The sequence below is a fragment of the Fusarium oxysporum genome, chromosome 3, assembly GCF_000149955.1.
Source record: "Fusarium oxysporum f. sp. lycopersici 4287 chromosome 3, whole genome shotgun sequence".
Classification (NCBI taxonomy): Eukaryota; Fungi; Ascomycota; class Sordariomycetes; order Hypocreales; family Nectriaceae; genus Fusarium; species Fusarium oxysporum.
The window spans coordinates 2,239,362-2,254,392 of record NC_030988.1 but is presented as its reverse complement, the minus strand read 5'-3'; the positions used below and the strand labels follow the sequence as shown (position 1 = coordinate 2,254,392).

The window sequence follows — 15,031 nt, the reverse complement described above, 5'->3', positions numbered from 1 at the left end:
ATGGTCCCCGAGTCGTGCCGCAAGGTGGTTGGCAATGGGAGTATCCCAGCACAGCGCTGGAACCGGCCCTTGATGGATTTCCTCCGCAAAAACAAAGGCGGGGCTCAGGAGGAAGTCGCCTCTTCGATCGCGAAGCTCCGGTTTCCCAACCCTCTTCGAACGATCAAAATTATCTTCGAACAAGAGATGTTTCTGGTATTGGTGTACAACTCTATCTTGTACCTCGACTTCATCACTGTGGCTGCGACTCTGTCGACCCTGTTCAAGGAGATCTACGGCTTCAACACCCTCGAGTTGGGCCTCTGCTACCTGCCATATGAAGCAGGTTGCTGTATAGCCAGTCTTGGGCAAGGGTATCTCGACTGGAATTACGCTCGCATCGCCCGCAAGATAGGCTTCTCCATCGATCGCCGTTGGATTGTGCATAACGGGGAGCTTCAGCATCATGAACACGCTGATCGTCGACCTAAACCCGAACTCGCCTGCCACTGCGACGGCAGCTAACAATCTTGTCAGGTGTCTGATGGGCGGCGTGGGCACTGCGATAGTCGACTACATGATCTCCAGGTTGGTAAGAGGATGGTCATTTACATTGCTGGCTGGTCTGCCTGTGGTTTTGTTTCCGAGGATGCTGGCCATTGAGAGGCGAGGGCCGGAGTGGAGGAAAAAGAGAGGCGGCAGGCAGAGCAAGCGCAGACAGCGTGATAGCTTACAGTAGACTGCCTGGATTTTCTTTCTAGTTTTTATAACTTCTTTTTTGTCCTCTACTGTACCCTACACTTCCGTTTTAATTGAACTTGGCATCATGGAAACGAAAAATGCCAGCGACATGAGGGTCGAGGGTGTGAATAGCGACGATGAGGGGGGCAAGGAGGGGAGACGAACGCATGGCGGCGATGAACCAATTCCCGCTGCGTTTCCCTCAGGTCTTGGAGGTATCGCCCGACCAGGGAGACTGGTCGCGGGACATTTCGCCTATAAGAACAATCTGCCGGCTGTCGGAAATGATATTATAACCTTTCGCGCCAGGCCTTGGATGCACCTTCCTGGCTCATCATCTAGAGGATCATTTATTAGTAGTCGTGGTCCACTCGCAGCCATCGACACAGTGGCCCAGGACCCTGCAATAGGTGCACCAACTCTCCTCATCCGTGTGAGCAAAAGGGCACCTTGTATCCTGGCGACAGCCTACACAACTGCATTTTCTCGTCTTCCACCATCTCATATCCCGGCCTGGGTTCCCCTCAGGACACTGCTGCCTTTGGCGCTGGTGACGGCGGTGGTCCTTCTCCGGGTCAGATCGTCTCACCGCCTCCCATCCGTTGTGGCCCCCAGGTCTGTCGTAGAGGCCTCCTCCCTCCACGTCTTTGGTTCCATCGCCAGGTTGCAGGTCCGCGTCCCCAGACCTGACGAATTCGTACCTAATGTAATGAATGGGCCAGGACCTTGTTGCTGTGGCTACGCCAATAGGCGCGAAGTGGGACTGGAAGAACAACAAAACTCTGATTACTGTGGCCTTTTCCTTCCTTCCTTCTTTCCTCAGCTTGAAAGTAAATGGCATCGGAATAGATACTTGGAATCCAATTACTATAAGCCATGCACAACCAACACGATGACGTCAAAAATCTTCACATTAAGGAATCGAACCATATGACGGTCGAAAGGTCCTTTATGATGCTGAAAGATAAAGTCTCGAGCGAAGCCATGCTGACGGGCAAAGTCACTGGATAACATCAGTGCACGTATGAAATGGCCGTTCGATACTGGTTCTACAGTTCATATCTGCAATAGGCGGAGTCTCCTCCGCGAATTACGATCTGCAACGCGAACTGTCCTTGTTACTGGTGGCGGGAAGGTTTTCCCATCCGGTAGAGGAACAGTAAATTTTACCTTTATAAGCAAGTGGCAAGAAGGAGTCACCATTAACCTCAAGGACACCTTGTATATCCCTGAGTTTCCAGTCAACGTCATGTAAGGCTCATATGGAAATATAAATAGGGCCTTCACGTTCATTAAAACAAATAATTACGGTACAATCAGTACAATATTAACCAACTTTCTATCAAGTGCACTCAGCATCACTGCGCAATCCAACAACAAAACGTCGCGGAACGCTGTATGTATTGCTCGCGTGCTGTTGAAGAGTAGCCTAAGATAGGAGCTCCTAATGCCCAGCCTCGATTTGGTGAATCGGATACTTGAGAGCGAATTAGCATATAGAGCGGGGGTTTCCCTCCTCTTTGGGGGATATGAAAGTGGTTCTCAACATTGTCTATGTCATTTATTGGTATGGTCTATGAACCCCTCTCAGTTGCCATGCTCGCTGAGATTCGTCGCGAGTTCCTGACTTGAAGAACAACGCCCATGACTTTATTCAAAAGGAGTTCCTGGCTCTGCCATAAAATCAGACGATAACACCGGGAGAAGAAGTAATCCGTCATCATCGGATGGCTATTTCAAACCAAGATTTCAGTGTAGTACTCAATCGGTCTTCCAGGCCTCGGTCAGCAGCTCCTCGACCTTGCGGACCTTGACTTCTGGGAAGTCATCCTGAATGGCGTGGCCATACTTCAGATCGAAAGCGCCCGTGCCAAACATGATGCCAAAGGTCGCCAAGATGGACTGAAGCATCGGCTTGGGAATGAACTTGTAGGCCTCGGGATGACCCGGGAGTTCGGCGACGGTATGCGTCTTGAGTGTATCCAGGGTGTCGTACGTGACCTTGAACTTTGTCTTCTTTACCTTCTCGCCAATGGCAATCATTTGGTCCCAGGTGATCTTTTCGGCGATGCAGTACGTCTCCGGCTCCCACTTCGGGAGGGTCAGGGCCTTGGCGACAAGCTTGGCCATGTCGACCGTGTGGGTGAGTGCGACGGGGATATCTCCGCGGATGGGGATGGCGGCGGTGTTATGGGCAAAATCGACAACGATGGAAAAAGGCTGCATATAAGTCTTGACACCGGGGTAGGTGAACCAATCCAAGAAATAGCCCGGAATCCAGATGCTGTACTCGAGGTTGCTCGCGGTCACCGCGTCAATGACATCAGTCTTGAACTTGGCGGGAGGAAAGATGTCGATGATCCTGGCACACTGATCAGCCTGCGGCTATAAATTATACAGCAAGAAGGAAATGGAAGACCGCCAATCCGAGAGCGATTGTGGTAAGAAATGCTTACTCTTGGCCGAACTTGATGCCCCAAATGGCGGGAATGTAGCGCTTGGTGACGCTGGAAGCCTCGGCGGCCTTGATGAGGCTCAGCTCTGGATCGGCGCCAGTGACGAGGTTGAGAGTTGAGATGACGACCTCAACTTTCTCATCCTCGAGAAGCTTCGTCAGAGCTTGCACGTTGCTGTAATCGACGGCAATGATACGAGCGCCGATCTTCTCCGACAGCGCGGCGTCCTCCTGCAGTGGCATGCCGTCAGCTTCGCCGCGGCAGTCAAGCGATTGGTGCCAGCCTACCTCGCGAGCTAGGATGATGGGCGTGAATTTTCCGTCTTCTAGAATGGCCTCGACGATGGTGCGGCCAAGGTTGCCACGGCCTCCGGGAACAGCGACGACGGGAAACATGATGGTGGTGATTGAAGTGTGATCAAAGGTGTTTAGCAAGCTATCAAGGAGGGTCAGTGGTCCAAGTTGTTCAGAGGGTGACGATGGGCTGTTTTAGCGATGGACTTTGCTCGAGGAATGGTTGTAGATTGCAAAGAGGCATCATGAAATTTGTTGCTCCAGCTTGGATTTTAAACAGCTGGCCTTATACCAATTCCCTCGAGAGTCGAGCAACGATTCTCGGAGTCGGGAACATCATAAAGTTTCAGTACTCTAGAAATCCGCCGCATTCGAGCGGAGTTTGGTAATCATCCCGGGCTTTACAAATCTGTAGCCAGTCCTTTTGGCTGAGACACGCCGGATACAGTGGAACAAAGCCGGGCCAACTCCATCATGCGGCTGTCGTCTGCATGGCACATGGGAGTCCAGGAAATCCAAGCTTACCTAAGCGGATGTTGGATGGCTGAGCCGTGTCCGACGCCAAGGGGCCTACAGTGGGGGGGGCAATAATTTTGAATCCAACATCACGTACCGCGCCTAGCCGGCCTAGGCCTAATTGAGCATTTTTCTGTGATGCTGCTGCAAGCAACCCAGATCAATTTCGTTAGTATTTAGTATCTCTGAGTTTGCGTACCGGACAGGGGGGTCTAGCCAACCAGAGGACATCAAATGAAAGGTACATTCAGCCCCACCTAATTTATGCGGTGATAGAAGTCCCAACAATTCCCGGATCTACATAGGGGTACTTTGCACTCCTGACAGCCATACCGTGACTGAACCCTTTTGCCCCTATTCCCATTGTTTGTATTAGCTTGTAAGGGCTGCGGTTGACCCTTTCCAACCCGTATTCCTTTACAAGCTTTACAAGGCGAGGCGTTTTTATTTCGGACCTAATTATGCATTGTTACAGGCGTAAATTCGTCTCCAGTACGAAATCTCTGCCTTGACTGACTGTCAGGTTGATACTTAGCAATGAGGCTATCCACAATGTGTTGCCGCCAGTCAGCTTGTGACTTTATATGTTTCCACTGTGGCTGCCCTTTAAGCTGTAAAATGAAGCTATTGATCAGGGCTATTTCTAGCAGGAAGTCCCAAGCTAGGGTCTTCCAGCTGCCCCTACGGACACGGTGGTCGGGGCTCCAATAGGCTCGCCTTTGGTCACCTTGGTCCACAGCATCCATCTGTTCATTGTAGATAGCAGCAATTGACGGGATAGAAATAACCTTCACAGGCTCGGCACCAAAAATACGCTTAATTGGCCGTGCTGGCGGTTGGTCTGTTGTCGGTCTCTTCCTCTTGCGGTCAACACGTTCAACGCCTGTGAAAACCGTAGATAAAAATAACATAAGAGCGTTGTCTTTCCAAATGATCTGATTAACCTAACCAAAGACATATTAGTAAGGGAAATCATAGAGGTCCTATCTTTCTAACTGACCAGGTTATCCTTCGTAGGGACTGCCGTAAGGTAGTTAAACTCAAGGTCAGCGGCTGCTGTGTTATTAACCTTCTTCAGCTTGACTAGGGGTTTATAGAAGCCACATTTCTGACAGGCTATGCCTGTGGCTCCGTGCCCTAGTTAATAAAGCCGGCGGAAGAGGTTAGGGTAGGAGAATAGGTTATCTAGGAATACGTGATACCTGGCTTTTGGCAGCAATTTTACTAGGGCAACAACCACAGCTTGGGTAGGATTTAGATGCTCTGCTCTCTCTGACTTCCTAACTGGCCGTCTTTGCCGCTGTTTCCGTACCTGTGGTGATTTTCGCCGGTAAGCAGGCCTGACCCCTACGGGCGCGTATTTTCGATGTGGCCGGTGCCAAAGCCACCGGAGGAAATAGCCTTCTTGGGCCACAACCCAAGCTTTGAAGCCTCGAGGGATAGGCTTGTTAGGTACGACTGTTGTCTCTAAGTCTCTCCCTAGGAAGCGGACCATACACTCATCTATAGCAATAGATGTGCCTGGTGAGTAGAAGTCTAAAAACGCCTGCTGTATATGGTCAGACCAGGACCTAACCCGGATGAAGGTTCGGCTATAATCCTCAATAGAAGCTTCCTTATCGATAGTTGTGTGGTCAAAAAGGCGAAGGTTCCGTGACAATAGCTGGAATCGTGTGTAAGTCATCCATTTTGTAATTGGATGAAGAGGGCGTTGCTTCCCTAGGGACGAAGCCTTCCAATAGTCCTTGATCTGCTTATCTGTGTGTAGTCTCATATAAATGAAGATTGCAATCCATATATAGATTTCTGCAGCAGAGGTTGATTTCCATTGGAATAGCCGTGACTGTGGCTTCAATGTACGACGGCCACAGCGAGCCTCTTCAAGCACGTGGCTAGCCCAACTATTCGTGTAACAGGCCCAGCTTTCTATTAGCGAAATAGGTACAAATTGCTGGAATAGCAACAGCGGCTCTTGGGGCAAGGCTGTGATCTTAGGGGCCCGAATTGGAAGCTTCAATGGCCGAAAACGGTAGCCGCGGGAGGGATCCGGAGCTTTGATTGGTCGGCAGGTATTATCAGCCTGCTGCTCGCGGCGGCTGTTAGCAACAACAATACAGCTATCGTCATACGCGTTGACCGCTAGGCCGGAGTCTTGTTGAGAAGCCATGAGGTCGTAAGGAATGAATAAGAAATGTATGATGAAATGGGCGGGGTTGATTCCTCTGGCCCTCCAGGTCACTCCATGTACATCAGCCAAAGTGGGGGTCATGCGGGGCTCGGTACGGAAGTGTAGGCTTATGACACTCATAGAGATATGCGGCAAGATGGGACATAATGCAAGGACATGTCAGGAGGATATTGAGGTATCCGGAGAAGAGGATAGTAGGTAATTTTAATTGATTGGCTAGTTTGTGGTGTTTTTGTTGTAACATTTAGTTTGAAGGCTAAGAAAAGTGGCTCACATACTAGTGATTCACGTTATACTTACGGAGGCAATTGTAATAGTGACGCAGTCTAGTAATATTAAGTTAAAGCGTGGCGTGAAACGTAAGATTTGCAAGATAGCCCCGCTGAAGTAGCTCTAGCCCCAAGTCGGCGCTAGCTAACCCTAAATGTGGGGTTGGGGCTATTTTAAGCCAATCAGCTACTCGGCTTCGCTCCAAGCGATTTGGCTCCAAAACGCAAGCGAGATAACCGAATTTGTTAGACGATTTGAGTCAAATCGCTTGCGAATGATACCTAGCCCAGCACGTCCTGTGCCCCAATAGGGGACTTTCACAAGCCTCATGGCCCCTCGGACGAAAAGTATACATGCATACATACATAGCTCGTATTTGATCTCAACGATTTGTACTTTTCCCAATCCTCCCAGCACGTGTCAGCGCTTACTGTGTGGTGCGGGGCAAAGTACGGCAACTTCCGATAAGTTGTGGCATCGCAATTGGCCAACACCTCGTAAGTTAGGAGGAGTATTACAGCTGTGACATGTGTGGTTGACATTGGTGAGGCGATGGTATAAAAGTTCCAAATCTGGTTGGACGGAGCGTATTCAGCCTGACAAGTTCTGTAAGGCCAAAATTTTAACTTTCCAGCTTTCAGCGGAGGGTTATGGTACAATATAAACTCCTGAACTCGCACAATACTACCTGCCCGTTCTATTCAGCCTTTTCTTGAACAATCTGACACCATGACCATTAGGCTGTTTTCGTTGATAGCGATATTGGCATCGCTGTCCAATGCAGCGGCTACTTCAAAGCCTCAACCCCCGATTTGTATTGTCGGCGCCGGCGTATCCGGCCTTACGGCGGCAAAGGCGCTCGAGGATAAGGGTTACAAGACGGTCATGTTTGAGAAGCGCGATACTGTTGGTGGCATGTGCCAGTCACATTATGAAGAGTAAGTCCACCCTTCTCGCACCCTGCGGGCTTGTGCCAGTAGGTGGTCGTCGTCTTGGAATTTGTCAACTGATGGACTGGTTTCTAAAGCGGTCAATACTTCCCCCTCGGCGCTGTGCTCTTCACGGAAAGCCCGAGCTTTGCAGAGACTTTCAGAGTCGTTAATTCCTCGGGAGTCGGCTTCGACACGTTTGACCCTGCATACACCTATGATTACGACCCAAAGACTGGATCTGCGGCTTTGACGCAGGCGTCAACTCCTGCTGCTATCCAGGCCTTACAGGAGGAGCTGACGCGATATGCTGGTCTTTGGCAGAACGACTTTGCTCCTATTGGAGTTCCCGGCTACAAGGCGAGTTCGTTGGTGTTGTTGCCCGCAGATTACAGCACGGTATTAACCTGAGCTTGCAGAATGGGGTCCCTAAAGAGTTTACTGTTCCTGCTAAAGAATGGCTTCTCTCGAACAATTTTCCCATCATAGCTTCTGTTATCAACCGCGGTGCTGGGAACTACGGATACGGCGACTATACTCAGATCCCAATAGTGAGCTACATATCCTGTCCACCTACTGCTTTGACTGCATAATTTACCAAAATCACAGCTCTACTTCCTGCAGTTCTTTGCGTCAGATATTATTGCGAGTTTTATTGGAACGATGCAGCCTTTCAAAACCGGTAACCTCCCACCTAGCAAGTGACATGCCGCATGCAATGGCTAACTCTACGCAGACTTTTTTGAGGTCTTCAAACATGTATCCAAGACCATCAAGGGATCAATTCTTCTTGGTGTCAAGATTCAGCGCATCAGTATGTGTTCCATTACCTAGTACTACAATAAAAGCTGATTCATATAGATCGAAGTCCCCAGCCAAGCATTCGATACCGCAGTACTAAAGGGCGGCATACAAAGACACAGCTCTGCTCGGACGTCATCATCGCGTTCCCTCCCACATCTCGAGCTCTAAAGAAATCAGAACTGGTGCTTTCGGCTGCTGAACGAACTCTTTTTGCACAAGTTGGCGTCAACAGCTATTTCGCATCAGTCGTCCGCATGAGCAACCTTGGCGACAACCTGACCGTCTCCCAAGAGCTTCCAGACCCTCTCGATCCTTTCAAAGCAGAAGGTCAACCTGTATACCTGACCCGGTTGCATCCAGAGTCCAGCATCGTCAACGTTTACTCGGCAGATGACCCTGCGCACCCCAGCGTCACCCGAGTCAAGAGGCATCTTATTCGTGATTTGAGCAAGATTAACAAAGACTTGGAAAACGTTTATGCTGATAGCACAAAGCTGGTTGCTGCAGACATACGCGCATTCAGTGGACAGATCGACTATTTCCCTCATCTGGGTCCCGAGGCGTTGGCGGATGGTTGGTATGAGAGGTTTAATGATCTCCAAGGAAAAGATCACACGTACTTCACTTCTGGACTAAACAGCTTTGAGACTGTTGAATATACGATTCGGGCTGCTAGGGATTTAGTGGCAACGCACTTCTGATAGGAAGTGATTACGGTGATCTAGTGCAGCGCCTTTTCGGGACTTCAGCGCCTTATTCTCTGAAGTGTCTAGTAGAGCGAGCCTTTAATCAGCAAGGCCGCATTCTTTGTCAATAGCTTCGAAGATGGTGCGCCTAAGGCTCAATACATGACGTTTCTACGCCTTCTGATCAAGAAGACAAATGGTCACGGTTGGCCAAGCTCTTCAGCACATGTATCCATTGCTGGTCCTGTCGATTTAGACACCTTCCATATCAAGGAGGATGTCTGGCCAGAGCGGCTGAGCAAGGCTTCGGTGTTCATAAAGCTGGGTTCTTACTTGGTGCCAGAAAACGACCGCCCTCCTCACAAAGGCGTACAATGCAGTACCCACCCACCAGTAACACCCACCTACCGGTAAGCAAAAAAAAGTCAACCCATACAAACTGCTACTTTTCAACCCCCTTACCAAGAGTCACCAAATTACGAAAAACAAATTGATTCCTTTCATTCAATTGGAATGCGAATGAATTTCAATATTCTTTTGGTTTTTTAACTGTGCGGCCTGCGCGGGTGCGTGCGACAGGTAACTCTTCCGCCTCCGAATTTGAGCCCTCATCCTCTTCCGCTCCTCCCACCTCGATCAGTTCCTCAACAGCCTCTGTCTCCTTAGTTGCCTGGGTTGGGCTAGAAATAGCTTCATCTGCCACTAGTGTCTCGGCTAATTTCATGAACTTCTTGTTGGGATTCGGTATCGCCTTTCTCTTCTTGCCTCTACTCAACCGCTCGACTTCCTCCTCTAGACTAGCTACTCTAGAGCTTAGCGAAGCGATCTTTGACTCTTGCGCTTCAAAACATTTCGATATTATAGAATACCGCCTTCTTGTTGTAGGGCTTTTGTTATTTCCTAGATCCCTAATATGACGGCTGGTCTTCGGCGTATTATCAGAGTCGACTTGCCCGTCTCTATGGCTGTCTGCTGCGGGCGTCATTTCCTTCTTGTCTGGCTGGATCTCAGGATGTATGAGGGCTTTCCGGCGTGAAATTGGCCAGTTTCCAGTCACTCTGCAGCCCGAAAAGATGTTTTTCTTCGTCATACCCACCTCCCTGGCTTTGGCATAAGCCTTGATGAAGTTGACCTTATCTACTGGGGCAGAATCAGCCAGGCTTGTCAACTTTCGGAGTTCTTTGTGATAGGCAGCCTTGGAGGCATTGAATACGCCATTGTCCAGCGGCTGTAGGCCGTGGGAGCAATGGTCTGGCAAGTAACAACAATATACGTTGCTCAAGAAACACATAGCCATCCACTCATCCTGGATTTAGGGTCAGCGGCACTTTTGGTTCAGGAGGTTCAGGACAGGCAGATACTCACAGACACATGGCTTCGATGACCATCTAATATAATGAGCCTCGCATCGGACTCATCTTCCGGTTGTGTTTGGGGAAGATACACCTCTCTGAGCCACTCAATTGCGATATGGTTGTCTGTCCAGCCGTTGTCGGACGTGATATAATACCAGTCGGCCACCTCCTTGAGCTCATCGATAAACCACTGTTGCTGAAATTCTTTACCTTTGAAGATAATCCCCGGTTTCAGAAGACGGCCAGTTGCCGTGACGGCCTCGATAAAGCTAGTCCAAGTGCGGGACTGGGAGCCTTTGAGGAAGACCTTCTTCCTGGGATCACTACTGCCGACAACCAAAGAATCCAAGCCTAGATTCGCAATAGATTAGCTGAACTCTTGGTCAAAACGATAGATACTCGCCAAATCCGGCCATTATACCGCCTTCATCAACGTTAACTGTGTTCTCGGGCTTGATCCAGCCATACTCTCTCTCCCGGATATCAAAGTACCAATTGACAGCGGTCGGGGTAAAGCAATTGAACCTCGACGCCTCCTGGCGTTTTCCTATCTTTGTCATTATGGATGGATGTCGTTTCATGAACCTGGCTAGCCAATGTATACCGACAGGCTTTACCCTTCCTTGTTGTCGTAGGAGGGCATTGACGGTGGCGCGAACTTGACTGTGAGAGGGAGCATAGCCCAAGGCCTCTTGCCGAAGTATCCATGCGACTAATCTAAACTCTTCAGTTTTGGATAACAGCTGGGCAGGCTGTGTGACCTCTGACCTTGACGGTAGGCCTCTTAATCGGTCCCCGAGAGTCGACCGAGGGATCTCACGTTTCTGGGCGGATTTGTTAAGCGAGAGGCCGTTATCCGTGACATCTAACATTGCTTCAGCAACTTCATCCTCTGTATAAGACACGTGTGGCAATTTTAAAGGCGATTATTAGGGGCTGGCATCGGGAACATTGGAAGGAGCGTCGGGGAGGCTGGGTGTCAAAGGAGATGTTTTGACAAATTTTACATTAGTCCCGTGCGACCATGCTGCATACGTAATCAAAAAAGCAATGTGACGATATCAGACTGAATGAATTTTCTGATACAACAGAAATTATTCTATACTAATAGCTTCAATTCTGGTCAAATACTGTGTAAGTGAAATTGGGCATTTTGTATGGGGAAACTTTTTTTTTGCTTGCCAGTAGGTGGGTGCTGCCGGTAGGTGGGTAATGCATGGTACTAATAGTCGCACGCGAGTACGGTCTGCCACGAACCGAGAGGCGTCTAAGAGTGACATCGTGGTCATCACAGCCTCATCCAAGCACTTATTAGGTACGAGGTGAAAATTTGTATACTCCTGATCTGTAGTTTTTGTGATGCATATCTCATTCTGTTTCTTATACCATGCACCACCACCCTTTCGCCACGCAAAAAAATAATTTCACCACCAAAGCTCACCACTTTCATTTATACACAATTTAGCCAAAACAATGGCTGTTTTACAAGAGATTGATCCAATCGGGTATAGAATTGATTGAAACTTTCGGCCTCAGTATTGTTTAGCTGACCAGGGCACTCGATGTATGCGCGGCAGGCTAAGGAAAATTCACCACTTAAATCTTTAATTTCCTCCCTCCCATCTCCGACACATCTGCTGCTAGCTTCTTGCAACTTGTTCAAAATATCTTTATCGCGGCCTCGTTGGGATTACACGGAAGATGACATGGCTAGGGCTATTTTGGATGTCACAGATAGTGGCTTTTCGCCCTGTCAAGCGGCTCAGCGACGGGGAGTGCCTCGAATGACCCTAATCGACAGACTCGACGGCCAGACGGCCGTAAGCGAGCAGGTTGAGCCTCACCAACGGCTTTCAAAGAATCAGGAGGACAAGCTGGCTTCCTGGATTCTTCGTCAAGAGTCTCTGGGATATGCTCCGTCCCACAGCTAGATTCGCGCTTGCGCCATGGGCTTGCTGAGACAGCAAGGCGACCAGCGCGAATTAGGACACAACTGGGTGGCCAGATTCATTCAGCAGCGCTCCTACCTTAAGCCCAAGATGGGTAGACGTCAGGAAGCCAGTAGGTTCGACTCTTTCATACCCAAAGCCGTTCATTGGTACTTTGATATCAGGGAAGGCCAATACGGCTGGATCAAGCCTGAGAACACCGTTCACGTCGACGAAGGAGGTATTATGTCCGCCTTCGGTAAGTCTCCGTTTCTCCTATAACTATATTATTCAAATTTGGCTCACTAAACCTTCTTCGTTAGGGCTGGACAGCCTGGTGATTGGAAGCGCGGATCCGAAGCGGAAGGCTCTTCTCAAGGGACCACAGACTCGAAATTAGACCTCATTTATCGAAGCCATCACAGCTGAAGGCCGCGTCTTGACTCCTGGGATAATATTCAAGGGGAAAGAACTCCAGAAACAGTGATTCTTGAAGAATTCAGGAAGATAGCAGACTGGTACTACATAACTTCGCCCCACAGGTGGACGGACAACCACATCGGCGTTGAATGGCTTGACAGGGTGTATTTACTCCAGACAAAGCCTGCTGACGAGTCTGATGCCAGATTAATCATCCTGGATGGCCACGGCAGCCATGCAACGGCATGTACTTTACTCGCTGCGGGAAAAAACTACTGCTAACCGAGAGAAGCATGAATGGATGGCCAAGTGCTTTTTGAACAGCGTTTACTGTTGCTATCTTCCAGCACACTGCTCCCACGGATTCCAACCATTAGACAATGGAGTATTTAACGCATACAAAGCTGCATATCGTCGAGAGCTGGCAAAGTTCGCTTGCTTGACCGATTCTGCTCCGATAGACAAGGTGAATTTCATCCGAGCCTACGCCAAAGCTCGTGAAATGGGAATGACAAAGAATAACATACTCTCCGGCTGGAGGGACACTGGAAATTGGCCCATCTCGCGATCTAAAGCACTGCGGCACCCGGAGATCCAAGAGGATAGACCAAAAAAAAGCCCGAGGAGGACGCCGGAGCGGGCCTCATATTTTGGGTCGGATGACACGCCAAAAACCAGCCGCCAGATTCGCGATCTGGGGCTGAACAAGACACCAAAGACGCGGAGGCGGTATAACATGATAGCAAAGGGGTTCGAGACCCAGCAGCAGGCATTAATGGCACATAGCATGAAGATTGCTAGCTTGGAGGAGGAACTGGCCCGTCTAAAGATAGGTAGGAAAAGGAAGGCTGTCCCCAATCCTAGCAAATGGTTTATGGCTCTCAATGAAGCTCTATCATCTGAAGAAGTGATTACAGGGACGGGAAGCGGAAAAAAGGATTTTGTGGTGAGTTATATCTCGTCGGAGGAGTCAGGGTCGGATTCGGAGGCTGGGTCGGTGATTGAAGTGAGAGAAGAAATCATACAGCCGCAGCGCAAGACGCGGTCAGAAAGGCTAGTAAAAAAAACCACTGAGGTAAAGGGGCATCATTTTTGTATTATAATACACGGGTTTTTATAGATTACGGTTATTCTGGCCAAACGCCGTGTAAGTAAAATAGTTGAGTTTTGGTGGTGTTTTTTTTTCTTTGCGTGGCGAAAGGGTGGTGGTGCATGGTAGGCCAAACCGCAGTCGAATACACTTCTCGGAGTACCTCGATGGTTCGAACAGTAATTGACGCAATGAAGCCTTTCCGAACTGATGCTATCTTGCTTCTAATCGCAAATCCCGTTGATCTACTGACATCTCTCGCTAAGGAGATCTCCGGGCTTCCAGCGTCACAAGTAATAGGTTCGGGAACTTCCTTAGATACTGCTCGACTCTGCGGAATGGTAGCGTCTTGAGGTTCGGTAAGTTCTTACGACAACAGCATTCACTCTTCACGCCCCGTTGTGTGCTAATCAATCCTCTTTAAGGTCGCCGCCTCGTCCATAGACGCTTTCATAGTTGGTGTTCATGGAGAAGACCAAGTCGTTGCATCGTCAGCAGCAACGGTTGGTGCATTGCCAACTTCCGAAGTAAATATGTTGAACAATGTTGATCGTATCAAAGTCGAGGGTATCTGCAAGCACCGATCTCAAAATATAATCATAGGTAAAGGATCGGCTCAGTTCGGAATTGGCTCCACCACGGCAAACATATGTTGCTCCATCCCCTTGGACAAACGTGAAGTCAGTCCTGTCAGCCATTTTCAGGGCCAGTTCAAGTGTTGTTTGAGCATGCCCGCGGTCGTTGGAAGAAAAGTGATTCTGCATACGATTCAATTGTCTCTGGATGATCAGGAGCAGGCCGCTATAGAGGCGTCAGCGAAACGATTGAGGGAGAGAGTCGATTCGACTAAAAGAAATAGGTGGTAGTGCAGATTGCGTCTCGATAGGCTGGAGCCTCTTCGTAGTTGGAAGTAGTCTATTTGAATATGATGTTAGTTCAGCTTGACAGTGGTTGACTGGCATTGAAGAATGAGGAGTCGTTGTATACCCAAGGACGCTGCAACTGAATAATAAGGTTGGTTGATGGCTGAGTCATAATGCAGGTTTAACGTGTCGAAACTGAGAGAAGAAGTTTTTTCCAGATATTATGCATGATACCTTATTATGCAGGAAATAGCGTTTTGTTTTTAAAACTGTAACCTTCATCTATCTCGACAACGTATTGGATAAAGTTATCAGATTATTTCAGCTTGACAACTTTTTGATCTGATTACATAGAGGTCCAGTGTTTAGCAATACAATCCAACCATACCGTTCAATCGATAGTAGCATGCAGAGATCAAGATCTCGTACGCTGGAAGAAGTCGCTGGGCAGTAATAAGCGTTGTGTTGCATCAAGGTTATGGCATGCAATTCATTAGATACAATCTTGTACAA

At 48.9% G+C, this 15,031-nt stretch overlaps 4 protein-coding genes across 4 annotated transcripts; 3 read left to right on the top strand and 1 right to left on the bottom strand.

The window, feature by feature from the left end:
• On the top strand, positions 1-504 carry FOXG_06480 (uncharacterized protein; the record flags this gene model as incomplete). Its single annotated transcript, XM_018385170.1, has 1 exon — positions 1-504. One exon carries the CDS (start codon positions 1-3, stop codon positions 502-504), a length of 504 nt encoding a protein of 167 aa, XP_018242391.1.
• Positions 505-805: 301 nt separating this feature from the next.
• On the top strand, positions 806-1,654 carry FOXG_06479 (uncharacterized protein; the record flags this gene model as incomplete). Its single annotated transcript, XM_018385169.1, has 1 exon — positions 806-1,654. One exon carries the CDS (start codon positions 806-808, stop codon positions 1,652-1,654), a length of 849 nt encoding a protein of 282 aa, XP_018242390.1.
• Positions 1,655-2,164: 510 nt separating this feature from the next.
• FOXG_06478 (uncharacterized protein) lies at positions 2,165-3,715 on the bottom strand. The gene is made up of 2 exons (XM_018385168.1): positions 3,177-3,715; positions 2,165-3,082 (listed from the first exon to the last, which is right to left on the bottom strand). Exons 1-2 carry the CDS (start codon positions 3,569-3,571, stop codon positions 2,482-2,484), a joined length of 996 nt encoding a protein of 331 aa, XP_018242389.1. The 5' UTR covers positions 3,572-3,715; the 3' UTR covers positions 2,165-2,481.
• Positions 3,716-7,172: 3,457 nt separating this feature from the next.
• On the top strand, positions 7,173-9,626 carry FOXG_06477 (uncharacterized protein; the record flags this gene model as incomplete). Its single annotated transcript, XM_018385167.1, has 6 exons — positions 7,173-7,381; positions 7,471-7,744; positions 7,792-7,923; positions 7,982-8,054; positions 8,109-8,186; positions 8,234-9,626. 6 exons carry the CDS (start codon positions 7,173-7,175, stop codon positions 8,875-8,877), a joined length of 1,410 nt encoding a protein of 469 aa, XP_018242388.1. The 3' UTR covers positions 8,878-9,626.
• Positions 9,627-15,031: the final 5,405 nt, after the last annotated feature.

What these genes read in the sequence shown, in the direction of transcription:
- FOXG_06478 (XM_018385168.1), bottom strand. Translation starts at nt 3,571, where the DNA reads ATGTTTCCCGTCGTCGCTGTTCCCGGAGGCCGTGGCAACCTTGGCCGC. An exon ending in GGCATCAAGTTCGGCCAAGA is followed by an intron (nt 3,083 to 3,176) that starts GTAAGCATTTCT and finishes TCAGTGTGCCAG; the next exon opens with GATCATCGACATCTTTCCTC.